This window comes from Trachemys scripta, chromosome 4 (assembly GCF_013100865.1).
Source record: "Trachemys scripta elegans isolate TJP31775 chromosome 4, CAS_Tse_1.0, whole genome shotgun sequence".
In the NCBI taxonomy this organism is placed as follows: domain Eukaryota; kingdom Metazoa; phylum Chordata; order Testudines; family Emydidae; genus Trachemys; species Trachemys scripta.
The window spans coordinates 116,210,862-116,232,802 of NC_048301.1; the positions used below are offsets into that span (position 1 = coordinate 116,210,862).

General features: G+C 44.5%; 1 protein-coding gene across 5 annotated transcripts in view; it reads left to right on the forward strand.

Moving 5' to 3' along the window:
- The window catches only part of LOC117877433 (complement receptor type 1-like), a 56,126-nt gene that overhangs the window by 21,323 nt on the left and 12,862 nt on the right, over positions 1-21,941 (forward strand). For 3 of the 5 annotated variants that reach the window (XM_034770547.1, XM_034770550.1, XM_034770549.1), the window contains exons 2-9: positions 10,125-10,316; positions 11,212-11,308; positions 12,184-12,269; positions 13,806-14,012; positions 15,930-16,112; positions 16,832-17,011; positions 20,220-20,402; positions 21,119-21,310. In XM_034770547.1, coding sequence (XP_034626438.1) covers positions 10,125-10,316; positions 11,212-11,308; positions 12,184-12,269; positions 13,806-14,012; positions 15,930-16,112; positions 16,832-17,011; positions 20,220-20,402; positions 21,119-21,310 — 1,320 coding nt within the window. The remainder of the gene's footprint in view (positions 1-10,124; positions 10,317-11,211; positions 11,309-12,183; positions 12,270-13,805; positions 14,013-15,929; positions 16,113-16,831; positions 17,012-20,219; positions 20,403-21,118; positions 21,311-21,941) is intronic. The other 2 variants (XM_034770552.1, XM_034770551.1) reach the window with 2 other exon arrangements.

The window sequence follows — 21,941 nt, forward strand, 5'->3', positions numbered from 1 at the left end:
CTTTCTTCCCGGACCAGAAAGTGACCATTGGGGATGTTGAAATGCCTATCGTGATCCTTGGGGACCCAGCCTACCCCTTAATGCCATGGCTCATGAAGCCATACACAGGCAGCCTGGACAGGAGTCAGGACCTGTTCAACTACAGGCTGAGCAAGTGCCGAATGGTGGTGGAATGTGCATTTGGACGTTTAAAAGCGCGCTGGCGCAGCTTACTGACTCGCTCAGACCTCAGCGAAAAGAATATCCCCATTGTTATTGCTGCTTGCTGTGCGCTCCACAATATCTGTGAGAGTAAGGGGGAGACCTTTATGGCGGGGTGGGAGGTTGAGGCAACTCGCCTGGCCGCTGATTACGCGCAGCCAGACACCAGGGCGGTTAGAGGAGCACAGCAGGGCGCGGTGCGCATCAGAGAAGCTTTGAAAACGAGTTTTGTGACTGGCCAGGCTACTGTGTGAAACTTCTTCTGTTTGTTTCTCCTTGATGAACCCTCCAACCCCCCCCCCCGACCCGGTTCACTCTACTTCCCTGTAAACCAACCACCCCACCCCACCCTCCCCTCCCCTCCCGCTTGCAGAGGCAATAAAGTCATTGTTTTTTCACATTCATGCATTCTTTATTAGTTCCTTACAGAGGTAGGGGGATAATTGCCAAGGTAGCAGGGATGGGTGGGGGAGGAGGGATGGAAAAGGACACACTGCATTTTAAAACTTTAACTCTTATTGAAGCCCAGCCTTCTGATGCTTGGGCGATCATCTGGGGTGGAGTGACTGGGTGGACGGAGGCCCCCCCACCGTGTTCTTGGGCGTCTGGGTGACGAGGCTATGGAACTTGGGGAGGAGGGCTGTTGGTTACACAGGGGCTGTAGCGGCGGTCTCTGCTCCTGCTGCCTTTCCTGCAACTCAACCATACGCTCGAGCATATCACTTTGATGCTCCAGCAGACGGAGCATTGCCTCTTGCCGTCTGTCTGCAAGCTGACGCCACCTATCGTCTTCAGCCCGCCACCTCTCCTCTCGTTCATGTTGGACTTTTCTCATCTCCGACATTGACTGCCTCCACGCATTCTGCTGTGCTCTATCAGCGTGGGAGGACATCTGCAGCTCCGTGAACATCTCGTCCCTCGTCTTACGTTTTCTCTTTCTAATGTTCACGAGCCTCTGCGAAGGAGAAACATTTGCAGCTGGTGGAGGAGAAGGGAGAGGTGGTTAAAAAAGACACATTTTAGGGAACAATGGGTACACTCTTTCATTACAAGGTCGCATATTTCGGCTTGCAGGCAGCCATCGTAGGCCACAGTGTTTTGGCTTATTTAACCTTCTTAACATGCGGGAAAGGTTGCAAACAGCAGCGCATTTCCCATCTCAAGGATGAATTGGGTTGTCCATTTAAAATGGGGTTTCAATGTAAAAGGAGGGGGCTGCGGTTTCCCGGTTAACATGCGGCACAAACACAAGTAAACCACCCCCCCCCCCCCCCACACACACACACACGATTCTCTGGGATGATCACTTCACCCCTCCCCCCCCACCGCGTGGTTAACAGCGGGGAACATTTCTGGTCCGAATAGCAGGAACGGGCGCCTCTGAATGTCCCCCTTAATAAAATCACCCCATTTCAACCAGGAGAGCTTTCTGGAGATGTCCCTGGAGGATTTCCGCTCCATCCCCATACACGTTAACAGACTTGCTTGCTTTTTTTTTGTAATGTTTACAAATATTTACAAAGTTACACTCACCAGAGGTCTCCTGTGTGCCCTGAGGGTCTTGGGTGAGTTCGGGGGTTACTGGTTCCAGGTCCAGTGTCACAAACATATCCTGGCTGTTGGGGAAACCGGTTTCTCCGCTTCCTTGCTGCTGTGAGCTACCTACAGTACCTCCATCGTCATCTTCCTCGTTCCCCGAACCGTCTTCCCTGTGTGTTTCTCCAGTGAGAGAGTCATAGCACACGGTTGGGGTAGTGGTGGCTGCACCCCCTAGGATCGCATGCAGCTCCGCGTAGTAGCGGCAAGTTTCCGGCTCTGCCCCGGACCTTCCGTTTGCTTCTCTGGCTTTGTGGTAGGCTTGCCTTAGCTCCTTAATTTTCACGCGGCACTGCTGTGTGTCCCTGTTATGGCCTCGGTCCTTCATGGCCTTGGAGATCTTTTCTAATACTTTTCCATTTCTTTTACTGCTACGGAGTTCAGCTATCACTGCTTCATCTCCCCATATGGCGAGCAGATCTCGTACCTCCCGTTCGGTCCATGCTGGAGCTCTTTTGCGATCCTGGGAGGACTCCATGACGGTTACCTGTGCTGATGAGCTCTGCGTGGTCACCTGTGCTCTCCACGCTGGGCAAACAGGAAATGAAATTCAAACCTTCGCGGGTCTTTTCCTGTCTACCTGGTCAGTGCATCTGAGTTGAGAGCGCTGTCCAGAGCGGTCACAATGAAGCACTGTGGGATAGCTCCCGGAGGCCAATAACATCGAATTCCGTCCACACTACCCCAATTCCGACCCGCAAAGGCCGGTTTTATCGCTAATCCCCTCGTCGGAGGTGGTGTAAAGAAACCGGTTTAAAGGGCCCTTTAAGTCGAAAGAAAGGGCCTCGTTGTGTGGACGTGTCCAGGCTTAATTCGGTTTAACGCTGCTAAAGTCGACCTAAACCCGTAGTGTAGACCAGGCCTAAGGCTTTTTCTACACTACCTCTTTTGTCGGTGAAACTTTTTGTCCATCAAGGGTGTGTGTGGGGGGGAAAAGCCTCCCCTGACCAATATAAGTTTCACCGGCAAAAGTGCTGGTGTCAGCAGGAGAAGCTCTGCTGCTGACATAGGTAACGCTATTGGGGTAGTTTAATTAATTTGAAGAGCAGCTACACAGGAGACCTTACAGTTGTACCGCGGTAAGGTCCATAGTGTAGACATAGCCTTAGACATATCCTGGATGTGAAGACTTAGACCTCTCTCCAAGTTCTCCTTTGAATGTTTTTAGGTCTTTAAATCTGACTCACTGAAAATCACTTGAATTCATCTTTGTTAATGCAATATTAGGATAAGCTTTTTTTAAAGAAGCTTTTCTATTATTCAAACTGAAAAAAGTATTACACAACATCATTAACGGTTTACCCTTTACTGTTTACGCTGGTAGCGGATGTTTATTTGGAATCTGGACTTTCAGCATAATAATGGTGAAACCTAATGACAAATGTAACCCACTAGATGACTAGTAACCAAGAAATGACTTTTTTCCAGTTGGAGTTCATGTAATTAGGAACATAAGAGCATTAATCTTGAATCATTAGGCAGTTGATACCAGTACCTTGCCATTTTTTACCAATGCCAAACCACCAACTGATAGTCTTCCAGATTTCCTTCCTGTTAATACCATCTTAAAATACAGGTGCAATAAAAATTAATGTTAAAATACCTGGAAGTGAAGACACTTATCTTTCTTGAAATTGGGTGGGCAGATATCAGAGTTTTGCAATGGTAAGCTGTTTTGAACTTTTAACAAACAAACACACACCATTGTTTTTGGAAGTTCTTCCTAAGACTCTCGTATCTTAAGAAAAATTAAGAGCCAATTTTCTCTTTTTATTCCATATTTCTTTTCCGTTTTAATTGTGATATTTAGTGACAAGTTCATCTGTCTTTTTGGGTAACTTAACTTTCTTAATCCTTACTTAAAAAACGTAAGCGTCTCAGGGTACATCTATACTATAAGCACTACAGTGACACAGCTGCAGTTACGTTGCTGTATTGTAGACACTTGCTAAAGTGACTGAAGGGGATTTTTCATCGCTGTAGTAAATCCACCCCCTCGAGAGGCAGTAGCTAGATCAACGGAAGATGTCTAGTAGTATCTACATCGGGGTGGGCAAACTTTTTGGCCCAAGGACCACATCTGAGTATGGAAATTTATGGCAGGCCATGAATGCTCACTAAATTGGGGGTGGGGGTGCGGACTCCGTCTGGGGGTGTGGGCATGAGGGGGTGGGAGTGCAGGAGGGTGCTCCAGGCTGGGACTGAGAGGTTCAGAGGGTGGGAGGGAGATCAGGCTAGGGCAGGAGGTGGGGCACAGGAGGGAATCGGGTGCAGGCTCCGGGCAGCGCTTACCTCAAGCAGCTCCCAGAAGCAGCGGCATGTCCCCCCTCCGGCTGCTACACAGAGGTGTGGTCAGGCGGCTCTGTGTGCTGCCACGTCTGCAGGCACCGCCCTTGCAGCTTCCATTGGCTATGGTTCCCAGCCAATGGGAGCTGTGGGGGCGGTGCTGGGGGCAGGGGCAGTGTGCAGAGCCCCCTGGCTGCCCCTATGCTTAGGAGCCAGAAGGGGGACGTGCCACTGCTTCCTGGAGTCGCGCAGAGCCACAGCACACACGGAGTGGGGCAAGCCCCAGAACCCGCTCCCTGGCAGGATCTTGAGGGCTGGATTAAAACATCTGAAGGGCTGGAGGCAGCCCCTAGGCTGTAGTTTGCCCACCCCTGGTCTACATCATAGGTTAGGTCATCTTAACTGTCTCTCTCAGCAGTAGCTCAATCGATGGGAGAGGTCTCTCCGATTGCCTTAGAGCAGTGACACTAGCAGCACAGCTGCATTTCTGCAGCTGGGCCATTGTAAGCTCTCTAGCGTAGCTAGCCTACACCTCCCACTATCTATCATACTGCAAGTGCATCACGGTACAGAGACCGTTATGGATGCTGTGATTCCTTGATTTGTCTGTGACTTCTCTGTATTTGACTTCCTGCAGGAAGGCTCTAGGTGGGTGGGTTGCTAACCCTCAGGAGGGGAGGCCCCCTGGGGAGGTGTTGAAAGGAAGCCTGCCTGTTACAGGGTATACCACTCACCTCTGGACTGGTGCCTCCTCCTGATACTCTGAGGATTAGCTCAAGGACAACCCCGCCCCCACAGTTCACACATTGTCACTCCATCTGCCTGTAGCTCCTCCCGCAGCTTCAGGAACCATAGCGTTCTCTTCATGGCTCAACCCTCTGGCCGTGTCACTGACTGTGCGCCCCACTTCCAGGGGTGGTTTAGCCATCAAGAATCCTAGGTAGTCCTCTCGCTCACTGCCTCAGTACTGTTCCCCCAGTGGTTTGTGGGGGAACCTGGGCTTGCCCTCTATTCTGGGTTCTAGCCCTCAGCTCAGCAGTCTGGGCCTTCTCTCTCTGGTCTCACTGCTCAATCCCTGGGCTACTTCCTATTTTTAGTTCCCCTTTCCTTCCTAGGCCTATCAGTTCCCAAAAGTCTCTTCCCAGGAAGTGACTGCAATCTCCACCCACTCCTCCCTTTCCGTTGTGGGCTTTATAGGGCCCGCCTATTCCTGCCCAGCTGAGCCTTTTTAATCAGCTGCCAATATTTTTCTTCTGCAAAAACAGATTGTTCTTTGAGTGACTGTTCACACAGATTCCACAATTGGTACACATGCACCCCCTGGGTTGAAAATCCAGTTCTTTTTGGCCAGAAGTGTCCATTTAGCTGCACCTGTGCCCTTTTCCATTGCTTCCCTCTCCCAGAGGGTACAAAGGGTGGAGTGGGCCCAGCCACCTCTCACTTTCTTCTTACTTCCCATGGCCGCAAGACAACCCCACACACTGGCTTTTCTCTCTGCCACCTCCAAGAAAGTGGACAGAAGATATCAGTGTGATATTCCCGAGGATACAATCTGGACAGATGGTCAACTGTGTCCCCTCAATTCTCCAGTCTGGGATGCCTTGTACACTGTTTTGCTGTGAGAACCACCACTCATGGCCAGATCACACACAGCCTCAAGCATGCAAAAATCACACCCAGTTGAATTACATGAATGCTCTGGCCAGCCATTCATGAATTACATACAGGGCACCACCAGCAACTTCCCAGTCCCAGATCTTGCCCCTAAAATGTTTTTCTTGTACTGCCAGCCTCTCTACTGAACAATGCAAGCTCACATAAAGTCCATCATTTCATCAGTGGAAAATGATGTGCACAAATCTTGTTCTCTCAAGTGGAGATTCCCAAATACTTCAATCCAAACACACTGGTTTAGATAAAACAATAAAACAAGTTTATTACCTACAGATAGATTGTAAGTGATTGCAAGTAATGAGATATAAAAATCAGAATTGGTTACAAAAAAAAAAAAAGAAACACAGCAAAATGCAAACTAATACCTAATTTCACAAACTAAGCATGCTTAAAAGCAAAAAGGTGTGCCTCCCTGCCAGCTTATAGCCATCTGGATGGATTGCTTCAGCTAGGACCTCCCCCCAGTTCAGTGATGCTTCCTTTATGTTTCAAACATTATTGATCTCATGAATGGAGAGAGGTGATTTGGGAGCTTCTGTTTTTCAGTCTTATACCCTTCTCCCCTCTTTGAGGCCTACCTACAGCTGGGGTTCAGGCAACAGCCTGTTTACATGGAAAACCCCCAGTTGTTCCTTTGCCATTATGTAAAGTTCTAGCTCAGGGGTAGGCAACCTTTCAGAAGTGATGTGCCAAGTCTTCATTTATTCACTTAAATTTAAGGTTTCGCGTGCCGGTAATACATTTTAATGTTTTTTAGAAGGTCTCTTTCTATAAGTCTACTTTACATACAACAATAGTTTAGTAATATAATATGAACAAGGTTTTCAAAATGTTAAAGAAGCTTCATTTAAACAGTGTTTAAACAAGCTTCAATTAAAATGCTGATCTTACACCGCCAGCCTGCTCAGCTCGCTGCCAGCCTGGGGTTCTGTTCACCTAGGCCGGCAGCGGGCTGAGCGGAGCCTGCGGTCGGGACGCCGACTGGCAAGGGGCCGGCAGCCAGAATCCCAGACCTGGGGGGGGGTTCAGGGGAGGTGTGTGGGGGTGCAGGGCAGAAGGCTGGGTGTGTGGGGGGGTTCAGGGGTCAGGGCAGAGGGATGGGGGCTGTGGAGGTGCAGGGCAGAAGGCTGGGTGTGGGGGGTTCAGGGGACAGGGCAGAGGGCTGGGGTGCTCCCAGCCCCCTGCCCTGAGCGGCTTACGGCAGGGGGCTGGAAGGGATATGCCCTGTTCCACCCCCTTCCCCAAGGCCCTGACCCTACCTTTTCTCTGCTTCCTCTACGGAGCAGGGAGCACGCTGCCACTCCTCCCCCTCCCCCTTGCAAAGGCCATCAGCTGATCGGCGGCAGGGAGAGAGAGGAGGAGAGGCAGGAAAGCACCACACTGGGGGAAGAAGGGGGGGAGGCGGGAAGCTTGGCTGCCGCAGGACCAAGCTTCTCCCTCCTGCCTGTGGAGGGGAGAGCGGTGGGCGGGAGGGGAGGAAGGGGGCGCTGAGTGGGGCTGGGGGCCAGGACCCCGGCAGGCAGCAGTGTGCCACTCAAAATTGGCTTGCGTGCCCTGTTTGGCACGCGTGCTGTAGGTTGCCGACCCCTGTTCTAGCTCATGCCCTTCTTCCTGCCAGAGAATGGCCACATGGTAGTCCATTTGATTAGGTTTGGGCCTGTTTTTCTAACTTTGGAACATGTCACAGCAACATTATACAGTAGAATGTTCTAACTTTACATACAATGTTGCCACACATTTTACCAGGGCAGTAAGGTCCCACAGATTGAGTTTTCACATGATGTCTTGTGATGGGGTCTATCTACTCTGCACTGGGCCCCCAGGGGTTAACTGTGCATTGCAGACTGAGGAAGCCACATCCCTCCATCCCTGCTGAGCATGCCCAGCCTGGAGACCGGGTATAAAGGGAAGCAGCCCAGCTCACTTGGGCTGGACTGCCGAGGAGAAAAGATGTGTATTGTGAGCTCCCTCCATGGACCTGTGGGAGCCCCAGGTCACAGAGGCTAGGCATGCTGAACCCCAGGTGGACCCTGGACAGCCAGTGGTTATCTGGGAGGGGACTGAGTTGCTGCAGACCTTCCCAGCAGATGACCCCTGAGCACCCATGGACTGCTGTACTAGGAGACCAGGTAGGAAGTGGCCCAGGGGAAATAGACACTAGTCTGGTCATGAGACTGAAAAAATCCCACTGTTTTGGGCAGATCCCTGGTGACCCAATGGCACAACACTCTGCCACTGTTAGGGCCCTGGGCTGGGTCCCAGTGGAGTAGGGTGGGCCTGGGTCCCCCTGCTGCTAGCACCCACTGGGGTGACAACGCCCCCACCTTAGACCTAGAGCATTGAGTTGTCTGCCATTCACCAGAGTCAGAACACTAGACTACTGAGACTGTGTATGTGTTTGCTGCTCTGCCCTGACTGAGGGCCTGAGATCCTGGGTGGTGGCGCAATCTACCCTGACCGCTAGGTCATGCTGCCCTGGTAACAGGCCCTAGGGGACTCTGACTGCTAGGTCACACACTCCTGTTTTGTGTGTGAAGCTATCAGAGACTCTTGCAGTTGAGGCGTAAGGTCCCTGCTGACTATATGTGACCAGACACCCCTTGATGGGATTTATCTACCCAGGATATGCCTCAAAAGGCATCCTTTGTACAAAATTCGTCGTCATTTCTTAAAAAGAATGAACATGGTGTGCAGACTGTCAATCAGGTCCCCTCAAAGAGGCTTAAATATTTTTGAGCTACCTACACCTGGCTCTGTGGTTGTACAAGCTGTACAGGACAAAACAGTATGGTCCTCTAAAGTCCACCCCTTGAGAGCGACTCCTTGCCTCCTCTCTGAAAAGCTTGACTTGTTTGGCTGAAAGGTCTGTTTTCCACAAGTCTACAAATGAGGGTAGCAAGGTACTAAGCATTACTGGAGGGGGGGGGGCGATTAAACTGGGATGGACTGCCCAATTTTGTGGATAAGCTATCCAAGGAACACTAGGAAGAACTGAAAACACTTATGGCAGAGGTCTGAAACTGCCAGAACTTCTCTGCAGACTGGATGTGTCTGACACTGCAGTGCAAACAATGACCATTGGAATCCCTGAGGATTGCAATCCTGGCAATTCTCCTAATAGAAATTGCAACCCTCAGGGATTCCAAGAGGCAAAAATTGAATACCTTCCAACTGAGGGCAACATTGAGGCACTCAATACTCTGAAGGATTGATTGCAGGGCTGCTCTGAGCCCTAAGGAGTGCAGTGTCCCAACCCATAAAAGAGAACAACAAAAACAGCCAGCAGTTCAAGCAGTGCTCCCTGATTGTCTGAACCTCTGAAGAAAAAGCAGAGATTTCACCAGAGGCAACCTCTGCAACTTCCTCAGCTGCTCCACAGTCTGGGGCTTTGAACAGACAGCCCCCTCTCCCCACTAATGTGGAGTCCTAATCCTCTGGGATTCTAGATTGTCAAACTGAGAGATGGTTGGGTCTGCACCATCTTTATGTCCTGGGCGTGGTCAAGGATTGATCAAGGATCCAGGTATGGCCCCAACAGATCCTGCTAGCCAGAAAGATTCCAGTCTCTCTAGTGCCTGGTGTTCTTGTGCACCAAGAGTGGAATCTGTGTCCAACACATCTTGAACCATAAATACTGTAGATGAAGTAGCTATTCCTTTACCGCAGAGTAAGCATCATCATTAAGCACCATTTAGTGGAAAGTTGCAGTCTGATGTGCAGCCTTATGTTTCTGCAGATTTCTTGTTTGCGTAAGTAAACTGGTGAACATGCTACAGATTTAGAGAAATGTCGTCGAAAGTGGAGTTGTCACACTGTCATAATGTGAAGAAGCAGATCAAGAAAAAGGGGAGAGAATAAAACAAGTAATGGGATGACTGCTAGATCATTTTTTTTTTCGACAAAGATCCTTGTTGATTGGATTTGATCAAATTGATTCTTGCGGTTGGACATGCAATTAAGTTAAGGGGCCAGTATCTCTGAAAATTGCATGCCACGGTGGCAGATAACACTTGCTTTCAAATTTTGAGTTCTGTTGATCTTGCCACTGCTTAACTAGTCACGCTTGTTCTGTGGATTTAAAGATTTTCTTTTTAAATAAGTATCTAAACAGTATTGTATGTTCATTTTTCTTACCTTGTGCCTCACAGCTTGGTAGTGCGAGCTACTCGTTGTACTCCTTGTTTTAAGATTTCAAGCGGGGATTTCAAAAGAGCCTAAGGAAGTTCTATGCCCAGAACCCACTGAAACTTTCCTAGGCTCTTTTGAAAATCCCAGCCTCTGTCAATTAAGGCTTAGTTAAAACAAATATAAACTAAGAGTTTATGGGTTTTTTCTAAAGTTACAATGTTGTTGTTTTTTTTATATAGGTAATTGTGGTGCCCCACCAAGGCTAACCTCTGCTGAGCTGCAGGACGAGTTTAAGACCCAGACAGACTTTGCAGTTGGGACCACAGTGAGATACAGCTGCCGCTCAGGATACCAAAGAGTCCCTGGAGTGCCGCCCACTCTTACTTGTGAAAGAGACTCTGTGTGGTCAGAACCCAAAGAGTTTTGTCAAAGTAAGGTTTTTCTCCTCTCTGCCACCCCATCCACACTCGGGGGTCAGAAAACACTAACAGGTTAAAGGCTCTTCTGGATTGGAATGAAGATTTTGTAACATTTGATGATTTGGAGCTTGAAAGGGACAAGGTTTTTCAAACAGAATTGTTTGTTTTTAGGAGGAGCATAAAGCTTCCCTAAAGACTCAAATGTAAAACTAACACAGAAGATGAAATTCTGGTTTACTTGAAGTCAGTGGCAACACTTCCATTCAATAGGGCCAGGATTGCACATGGTGATTAACGCAGACATTGCATGTAGTTATTGATAAAAGCGTGCCAAGCCCATAACTTAGTGATCCTGATTGGCATTGCTGTGATGGTGATATCAGTTAAATTGTTTTTCTTTCTCTGTGGGCTGGGAGTGCTATGTGGAGGGCTGTGCTTTCCTTGAGAAAGGAAATGTTGGGTATAATTCTTTAGCACTCACATCCTTCTGGAAAGTATAAGTGCATCTTGCAGGATAGAGCTCTTTAAGTCAGCCACAATTTTTGGCATCTGGTTGTATTATCTTCTGTGTAATTCACTTGATTTGGGTTCCTAGTAATTTGAAAGTCATCTGGTGTATTAGCAGGACTCAATCTGTAGCTTGGCAATGTGATAGCTTATAACCAATAGGGATATTATTTCACTAAAAGGGCACTGATCTTCTCCATTCCACTCAAACTCCACAATATGTAAATTCATCATATTTGAGGGCATTTTTCTTGTCTTCATAGGCTTTTTAAATTAATGTAACACTTAACTTTAAATTAGTTACATAGGAAAATGTGGGTCACTTATTGTTTGCCTTTAGTTATCTTTTCTAACAGAACATAGAAAGAAAGATCTAATTCCCATTTTATTCTCTTTTTAGGGAAATCATGTGGACATCCAGGAGACCTAGTTAATGGCAAGGTTCATATCACAGATCTCCTCTTTGGTTCAAGCATTACATTTTCTTGTGACGAAGGGTAAGGATGTCAAAGTGAGATTTTTTTTTTTTTTTTTCCCCAGTACTTTTCTCCTTCCTCTGTAGACAATTGTACTGTCTAGATGTCAAATTATGACAACCTTCAGCAGGATATTCTGGAGTAAGAAGTTTCTGAAATAAATAGCAGAAACTTTTTAGCTGTTCTGCATTTTCAATGTAAAGAAGGTTGGGTTAGTGTTTCCATTGTGTGAACCTACTTTTTTTTTTTTAAGTATCTTGTATTCAAATTTGAAAAGATTTGCTTTCAAATCTTTGGAATGACTTTTTTTAAATAGGGTCCCCAAAAGCCTTTTTAAATAGGCCTCCCCTTTATAAACATTTCTCAAAGATTATTTTTGGTGTTTATATTTTGTTAAACATCTATAATTGTATAATTATGTACATAGGGCAGAATTTTGTAACTTGTATTAACTTTATCTGTCTCTTTCTAGATGTTTGGGACATAGGGTCATGCATCAAACAAATACAATCAGAATGCACTGAGCTCGTAAACTGAGTGTTTGTTCTGAATTTGGTAGCCATTATTTTCCTCCCCCTACAGTATCTTTGGCATTGCTTTGGTAATTTTCAAAGAATCAGCAGTGGTGATTGGGGTATCTATAATATGTAAATCTCAGATGTTGATCCTTCTGTTAGCTGGAGTCACTTTTCTCACTTGCTATTTTTTGGCTTTGATCAGAATACTTAGCAAAATAAGTAACTCTTGTCTTTATAATGAGAATGGCATCACCTGAAATTCAGTGTGTCATTGCCATCTGCTGGTAGAACAGAAGTATACTCCAAATATCTGAGCCGATGGTTTAGAAGTTCAGTAATTTAAGAAATTTTGCATTTTTTAAAAATGTTCTTGTTTAGGTTCAGATTAATTGGATCGAAGACTAGTCAGTGTGTGATTGATGGAACAAAGGTTCTATGGAATCATGAAATTCCATTTTGTGAAGGTAAGTGGATTTTATACATTCTGTTCTGGTTATGCCAGTTCATGCAACTAGTTTTGGTAAATTGTCTTTAAGATGAATTCACCAGTAAAGAAAATAAGTATTGTTAAAATGTTCAGTCTTGTGTTTATTTCACCATTTTAAAAGCTAATGGGGGTACCAGTCTGAGGAATACTATGTTGAAAATGCCCAAAGATTACGGATAGCTAGCTCATATGGATAGAGTTCACTCACTTATTGAAAATCAGGGGTAAACTTTACCTGTAGAATAACTGGTAACACAACTGTCAACTTGTGATTAATAGTCTACATGGAATTTATGGCCACGTGTCAAATTCATTTTGTCTAAATTACATTGAAGAAAATGGTTTTAAAACTGATTGGTTTCTGACTGATTTTAGGTGAACAGGATACGTTTTCATGTATACTCCTGACACAAAGGAAGTAACACAGGATTATTGGGTATCACAGTAGGCTTTTTTCCCCATGACTTAGTTGTAGAAAATGTGATGAATTAAACTTTTGTTTTGCTGTGTTCTTGTTCAGATTTATTGTATGTGGGAGCTAAAGCCGTGCTTGCTTTTTTCAGACTCTTACGACATTTTATTCATCCAGTGTCATAAGTGTATTTAATGGAAAATATCTATTTGCTGCTACTATGGAAGTTCTTTTTGGATATATTTTAATGGCAAGCTAGTCAGATTATTTCATTCTAGACTAAGTTCTAGATTTTTGCATACATTAGGGGCTTGTTCTTTTAATAGTTATTTTTGAATCCTTATAAGGAAAAGGATTCCAATATAACTTCACTATATACAGAGGTTAATCAAGTATAGAGTCTAACTGCATTTCTAGCAAAATTTGTATTACATTAACGTTTCCTTTTAATGGCCATAACATTTACATTTTTATTTCGGACCTCTAGTTTCCTGTGTAATAGAAAATCTTGTTATCAAAATACACTCAGGTTTTCCAATTAAATATCAGGAAGATATTAACATAATATTAATAACTTTCCTTCAGAAGGCAGCGAGGAAAACAAGTCAGTGATTTCCAGTGCAAATGCATCTACTTTATTCAGGTTTTCAGAGAGCTCTTTTTTCCCCCCCTGTTTTCTGTTCATCTACCACTTTAGCATCTCCTTTCCCCATTATTCTGCTAACATAAAATTGTACGTATTTACATCTCCATTTTCTCCTTTTCTGACCTTTTTGGTGGTAGTTTTGCTCTTATTATACCACAAACCCCCATTATCAAATAGTTGAACTGATTGAGTGAAATCACTTCAAAAAGTGTATTAGACCCATAAAATGGGTCAGATTACAAGCTTACATGCATCAGATCTTTTGGAAATCCCCTTGCCTTGAATAATATTGCTGTAAAAATCAGTAGGCTTCTGTAATTCTTTGCACTAGCCTGAATGACTGTTGCCCTATTGCCTGTAGACATTGTACCTTGTTGTAGTTGTGCTGCTTGTTGCGATGTCAGTTTTTCTCCCTTCCGTTAAATGCTTCTTTCTTTACTTTTAATATTTTCTAGAAATTCCATGTCGTCCACCTCCAGAAATCGAGAATGGGAGGTACAACGGTGACCCTAATAATCACTACACCTATGGATCAACAGTAACTTACAGCTGCAATACAGGAGGCACAGAGAGATTCTCACTTATTGGAGCAACATCTATTTATTGTACAGCTGACGAAGACCAAAATGGAATTTGGAGTGGAGAGCCCCCTGAGTGTAAAGGTCACTATTTTTTTGTAGCTTCTGTAAAATCCTAACACAAGGATACTCAGATTTAAGAGTAAAGATCTCATCTGGATTAAATAGGGCCCCCCAGATGTCTTGTTTGTGTTTTGTCCTTAACTTTGAATTCCTTTGCTTCTGTGGTATTGGTTCAAATCCCGAACCTTCACATATCACGTTTCTTAGTTGTTCAGAGGGGTATCGATCCCTAGTTTCCTGCTGTTTATGTTTTCAGATATGTGGCACCAGTAGATATGTAGTTTTCTTTAAAAATCCCCAATGCTAGATAATCCTGTCTCTTCCACTGAGTTTTTAATCTGCAAGAAAGAAAAAAAAAAAAATCAACAATGCTGAACTGCTTGGGATAGGAGGACAAATAGCAGCAAAAACTAAAAACTTGTAGTGCATCCTTTCAGAACTTTAAAAGGAGTGGTAAAGCTCTCTCTCAACTCAGTTTTCATCTTGCCCTGGATTCCTCGTTGCTAACAGTCCTCAAGCACTCCTTTGGCAAGATCAACATCATGTGCTTGTATTTATACTGTGCAGTAACATTACAAGCTCCCCAAAGCACAAGGCTCTTACCTTCTCACTAGGGACAGGCTGAGGGATGTTATCTCCCTGTGATCCTGGGCTTGACTATCCCTTCCTTCCAGACTACCTCTCTTCCTATCCTCAGCTGGTGAGCTGAACCACCCTGTTGACTGATTAATCACCCAGTCCGTAACCAGTTATCTCCCCAGTTTGCCCCATGTGGGGGCACTTTCCAAGTCCTCAAACTGGTGAGTCAGCTTTAAGCTACTCCCATTCTCACACAGATGTTATGTTCATATTTCACTTGACTTTAAACAATGGTATGACATCAACACTTGACAGATATGTAGGCGCATTGCTATTAAGATTAGCATGGTATTCTAACCTATGTAGAATAGAATCCTAATGAGCCCAGCCAGTCAATCCCAAACTGATTTGGACCATGTTTGTATTAGTGACAAAGCTTGGAATTCTCCCTTCTCTTTGTAGTAGCGTTGGATGAGGTAGCTTTGTATTGCTGTCAAATTGAACAAATCTCATCCTCTGCAAGGGATAATGAACTAGTAAAGACAGAAGGGACCAGCTCCTCAGATGGTATAAACTCATGTAGCTCCCTTGAAATCAATGATTCTGCATAATTACCCCAGCTGAGAATTTGGACCAGGACCAGGGATCAGTTTTTATAAAGCAGATTGAGACACTTGATGGAAAGTGTAATCATAGGATGGGCGAGAGGAAATGAAAGAATATACATTTCGATACTAGCAGGACAACAAAAAGCAAGAATACAGTAGAGTTGGATCTTGGTAATTGGGACTGAGGAATGAGAAGGAGAGTAATGTTGATTGGTCAAGGGCAACAGATCTACTAAATGAAGAGTGCAGATACAAAGAAAAGGGTCATAAGACATAAACCCACTAAGTATGAGTAGCAATGTAAACATTTTGTCACTTGGGCATACGGACACCTTCAGTAAAATTTAGGGTTTTTTGTCTGAAGTGAAATTGTCATTGATCTACTTAGAGTGTCACAAATAGCAAGGTTAAGGAAGAAATTCCTGTAGGTTTACCGCAACCATGCTATTTCTTGGACTCGTGAAATATGAGTGCAATTAAGTATAGGGTTGTGATTTAATATCTGTATGCATCTGTTTGGTTACTTAGTTGAAAGCTCATTTTGATATATGTAAAAACATGATTTTTCCCTTGTCTAGTTCCTAGGCAGCCGTTGTAGAAATAAATGTTAAAATTAGGTCAGGGGGAGAAGGGGATGCAGAATTATAGCCACCATTTATTTAAAAAAAATGTAAAGAGATGCTATTCATATGTTTCAGGGCTTAATTTCATCTTTAGAAGATGAGTTTTTCACATTCTTATCCATTTTCAGTGGTCAAGTGCAGTAATGTAGAAGTTGAAAATGGGAGAAAACAAAGTGGATTTGGTCCTTCCTATACATATGAAGACGCCATTACATTTGGATGTGATGCTGGCTACTTCTTGGTTGGCAGTAAAATGATTATATGCCAAGCGAATAATTCATGGTCTCCTGCAATACCAATTTGTGAAAAAAGTAAGTGCAAATGGGATTTGATGAGAAGTCAACTTCCCTTACACATTGCGCACACAGCATTATAAAAATCACACTTGTTCTTCCAAGACTTGGTTGGACTATAAGGTTGTTTAGAGTGAAGAAAGGAAGTGCAAATTTTAGACCTAACATGGGATTTCTCCAAAGCTCCTAAGGGAGTTCACCTCTACAACCGGGTTTGGGTTTTTTGTAAGCATTCAGACATTTCAGTAGTAGCAATAGTTGCATCTATGGAAAATGACAAATACAATTGAATGTTGGTGTACTGTTGGCAGCTGAGCACAAAGTGTTTAATTCTCTGGAGTGGTTTCCTGTAGATATTGAAGAGGAAAGGGGATAGCATGGATCCCTGTAAAATCTCACAGATGAGGGCCCTCCATTAGGAGGAGCAATTAGCCATCAGCAATTGAGTTTCAATCACTTGACGACGGAGTCATCTGCTCCTGCTATGTCCTGTAGATGGATTAGCAGTTTGCTTACGGTCCACTGTTTCAGAGGCAGCACAGAGGTCACGTAATATGAGCAATCTTGCCTATGTCCATGATCACAAGACATTTGTCATTTTCTGCCCTTAGAACAGTCTCTGTGCTATGTCCTGGTCCAAGCCCTAATTGTGAGGCATTCTGGTCACATGCTGTTGGAACTTCCAGAACACATTGCTTCTGCTTTGATTTGTGAAAATGTATGTATTTTTACTACAGGAATTTGCAGTGCCCTAGAGTTCCCACATGGAACAGTGCTTCCATCAAAATCTCAATATTTCCATGGAGAATCTGTTACCTTGACCTGCGATGCAAATTATTTCTTGCTGAATGGTGCAAAATCGATGACTCTTCGCTGCGAAAAGAATACATGGGATCTTCCTATACAAACTTGTCAAAGTAAGTAATGGTCAAAGTTGTCATGGTCCTTTCCACCGTTGCTTCACAGGCATGTGCATTAACACAGATGTTGCTTCTGCAGATTCTAGGCCCTAGGAAACATTACCATTAAACTCCAGTTTAAGATAAATAGCTTTTAATTGTCAGCCGTTAGGGTTTCTGCATTGAGGGGGGAGTTTAAGGTTCTGATTTTATCTGTCAATGTATGCTGTGGCTACTATTTAAGTTATTTTGCCCAGGAATGGGATGTTGAAGAGGTTTTCAGGGTCCAGTTATGGCTTCTTGAGGATTGGGAAACTACTGTTTCTTGCAAGGGGCTTGGTAGTTACGGAAATAGTACTTCTCGGAGAGAAGCATAAGTAGTGGCCATAGTTCCCTACTGGCCTTTACTAGCCAGGAAGGCCATGGACCCATTTCACAGCTTGTGGTTTAAATATTTTTTAGGGTTTCTTGAGCTATGGCATACGTGATGGAGTCTTGCTGTTGGGTTGTGGAGCAGATAATATGATCTGGTCAGGGGTGGATTTCTTTCCCAGTTAAGTTTGACTGATCATATATGTAACTATCAGTGAAGTAAGCTGAGTGCTCTTGGTAATGGTCAATTCTTGGGTCTGATGTCTGGGCTGATTAACCTGAGGGCTATGAGAAATAGCTCTGCTGTGATTGAGACTCGCTGATGGCAGAGTAGAATGCTCTCTTTGCTGCCTTCACTGCAGTGGCAGTCATGGAAGAGCCAATGCTGCTGGCAAGTGGGTTCAAAATTTTATTCATTTGTGTGCTTTATTTGCCATAGTTCATCTGTGAACCATGGTGATCTTCTTAGAGTGGCGGAGGAATTGAGCAGCTTGGGGCCAAGGCATCTGTGACAGTGGACGTTAGATGTGCTAACTCATTGGCAGTTTGGCCTTGCACATGTGTGACTTGTGCAAATTTAAAACCTAGAGAGTTCAGGAGTCTTTAGGAGCATACTAGCTGTGGTTGTTCACTACCCTGGTGGGAAGCAGGAAGGCTCTGATCTTTGCCTGGATGAGGAGGAGGTGGTGGTCAGACCAGGAGAGTAGTACATTGGTGGTGTCTCCAATAGCCACTGCTAGGCTCAAGGTAGGATCTAATGTATGTCTGGCTGCATGTGTGGGCCCAGAGACTGCCTTGGAGAATCCCACATAGGGCAAGAACAGATATTTGTGTAACATCCACTCAGGCTAGGTCTACACTGGGGGGGGGGGGGGGGGAGGGGGGGTTCGACGTTAGATACGCAACTTCAGCTACGTGAATAGCGTAGCTGAAGTTGCGTATTTTAGGTCGACTTACCTGGCTGTGAGGACGGCGGCGAGTCGACCGCTGCCGCGCCACTGTTGACTCCGCTTCCGCCTCCTGCCGCGGTGGATTTCCGGAGTCGACGGCAGAGCCATCGGGGATCGATTTTTATCGCGTCTTCGCTAGATGCGATAAGTCGATCCCCAATAGATTGATTGCTATCCGGCGGGTAGTGAAGACGTGCCCATAGACAATGTGGAGGATGAGATCATTAGGACAAGAAATCTTCACCCCTTGTCCACCACATGGAGTTGAAGTTCATCTTCGCTTTCAAGGCTGTACAGAGTTGTCCCTTGCTTATCTGTCCTTCTCTCATTTCATCACTGCATGCACTTCATCAGTAGTGATAGCCTTGATGCTTTGTCGGACTTCCTCTCTAGCATCTGTATATCCTACCTATGGACCACCCTTCTTGAGCTGTTCTGGCAAGACCTCCTTATACAAATCCCTCCTTAGGAGGCCCTTCTAATATGCTTACCAGAAAATCAGGCAAATCTGCTTGCATGTTTTATTTTTCATATCCTGCTTATCTTTTAGAACATTAGCTCTTTGCACCACTGTCTGTCTTTACAGCAGGAGGGAAGAGATGGGCAGTGTAGGGAATAACTACCATTGTCAAAGGACAGGACATCGAGCTGGGTGAATAATAGTTCCCCAGCTTCTGGGATGTATGAGCTGAGCCACCCTATTAACTGATTAATCACCCACTCCTTAACCAATTATCTCCCCAGTTTGCCCCATGTGGGGGCACTTTCCAAGGCCCCAGACTGGTGAGTCAGCTTTAGGCTACTCCCATTCTCACACAGATGTTATCTTTGTATTTCACTTGAGTTTAAACAATGGTATGACATCAACACTTGACACATGTAGGCACGTTGCTTAATGCACTAATGGAAGGCATTCTGTTGTTATGATGAGCATGGTATTCTAACCTATATAGAATAGAATCCTAATGAGCCCAACCAGCCAATCCCAAACTGATTTGGACCATGTTTGTATTAGTGACAAAGCTTGGAATTCTCCCTTCTCTTTGTAGTAGCGTTGGATGAGGTATCTTTGTGTTGCTGTCAAATTGAGAGAATCTCATCCTCTGCAAGGGATAATGAACTAGTAGTAAAGACAGAAGGGACCAGCTCCTCAGTTGGTATAAACTCGTGTAGCTCCCTTGAAATCAATGATTCTGCATAATTACCCCAGCTGAGAATTTGGACCAGGACCAGGGATCAGTGTTTGTAAAGCAGATTGAGACACTTGATGGAAAGTGTAATCATTAGGATTGGTGAGGGGAAATGAGAGAACATAAATTTCAATACCAGCAGAACAAAAAACAAGAATACAGTAGAGTTGGATCTTGGGAATTGAGAGCTGAGGAACAAGAGGGAGAGTAGTGTTGATTGGTCAAGGGCAACAGATCCACTAAATGAAGAGTGCAGACACAAAAAAAAGGGTCATAAGACATAAACCCACTAAGTATGTGTAGCAATGTTAACATTTTATCACTTGGACATATGGACACCCTTAGTAAAATTTAGGGTTTTTTGTCTGAAGTGAAATTGTCATTGGTCTATTTAGAGTGTCACAAATAGCATGGTTGCGGTAAACCTACAGGAATTTCTTCTTTAACCTTGCTATTTCTTGGACTCGTGAAATATGAGTGCAATTAAGTATAGTGTTATCTGTTTAGTTATTTAGTTGAAGGCTCATTTGATATATGTGTAAAACATGATTTTTTTTCCTTGTCTAGCTCTTAGGCAGCCGTTGTAGAAATAAATGTTAAAATTAGGTCAGGGGGAGGAGAAGGATGCAGAATTGCAGCCACCATTTATTTAAAAAATGTAAAGAGATGCTATTCACATGATTCAGGGCTTAATTTTTTCTTATCCATTTTCAGTGGTCAAGTGCAGTAATGTAGAAGTTGAAAATGGGAGAAAACTAAGCGGACTTGGTCCTTCCTATACATATCAAGACGCCATTACGTTTGGATGTAATGCTGGCTACTTCTTGGTTGGCAGGAATGAGATTAAATGCCAAGCGAATAATTCATGGTCTCCTGCAATACCAACTTGTGAAAAAAGTAAGTGCAAATGGGATTTGATGAGAGGTCAACTTCCCTTACACATTGCGCGCACAGCATTATAAAAGTCACACTTGTTCTTCCAAGACTTGGTTGGACTATAAGGTTGTTTAGAGTGAAGAAAGGAAGTGCAAATTTTAGACTTAACATGGGATTTCTCCAAAGCTCCTAAGGGAGTTCACCTCTACAAGCAGGTTTGGGTTTTTTGTAGGCATTCAGACATTTCAGTAGTAGCAATAGTTGCATCTATTGAGAATGACAAATACAATTGAGTGTTAGTGTACTGTTGGCAGCTGAGCACATGGTGTTTAATTCTCTGGAGTGGTTTCCTGTAGATATTGAAGAGGAAAGGGGATAGCATGGATCCCTGTAGAATCTCACAGTTGAGGGCCATCCATTAGGAGGAGCAATTAGTCAAGTGGTTGAACTCCATTGCGGATGGCTGAGTGATCTGCTCCTGCTATGTCCTGTAGATGGATTAGCAGTTTGCTTATGGTCCACTGTGTCAGAGGCAGCACAGAGGTCAAGTAATATGAGCAAATCTTGTCTATGTCCGTGATCGCAAGAAGTTTGTCATCTCGTGCCCTTAGAAGCGTCTCTGTGCTATGTCCTGGTCCAAGTCCTATTTAGGAGGCATCCCGGTCACATGCCGTTGGAACTTCCAAAACGCATTTCTTCTGCTTTGATTTGTGAAAATGTATTTATTTTGACTACAGTAACTCCAACTGTATGCGGCACCCCACAGTTCTCAAATGGACAAATACTTCCATCAAAACCTCGATATGACACTGGAGATGGTATTACCTTGACCTGTGAGGCAAATTACGTCTTGTTCGATGGTGCAAAATCAATGACTGTTCACTGCAAAGGAAACAATGTGTGGGATCCTCCTGTACCAACTTGTCAAAGTAAGTCTAGATAGGACTGTCATGGTCCTTTCCACAGTTGTTTCACAGGCATGTGCATTAACACAGATGTTGCTTCTGCAGATTCTACGCCCTAGGAAACATTACCATTAAACTCCAGTTTAAGATAAATAGCTTTTAATTGTCAGCCATTAGGGTTTCTGCATTGAGGGGGGAGTTTAAGGTTCTGATTTTATCCTTCTATGTACACCGTGATTCCTGTATTTTAAGTTATTTTGCCCAGGAATGGGATGTTGAAGAGGTTTTCAGGGTCCAGTTATGGCTTCTTGAGGATTGGGAAGCTACTGTTTCTTGCAAGGGGCTTGGTAGTTATGGAAATAGTACTTCTCGGAGAGAAGCATAAGTAGTCGCCATAGTTCCCTATTGGCCTTTACTAGCCAGGAAGGCCATGGACCCATTTCACAGCTTTGTGGCTTAAATATTTTTTAGGGTTTCTTGAGCTATGGCATACGAGATGGAGTCTGATGGCGTGGGCTGCACCCTCAGCAAGTTTGCAGAATACACTAAACTGGGAGGAGTGGTAGATATGCTGGAGGGTAGGGATAGGATACAGATTAGAGGATTGGGCCAAAAGAAATCTGATGAGGTTCAACAAGGACAAGTGCAGAGTCCT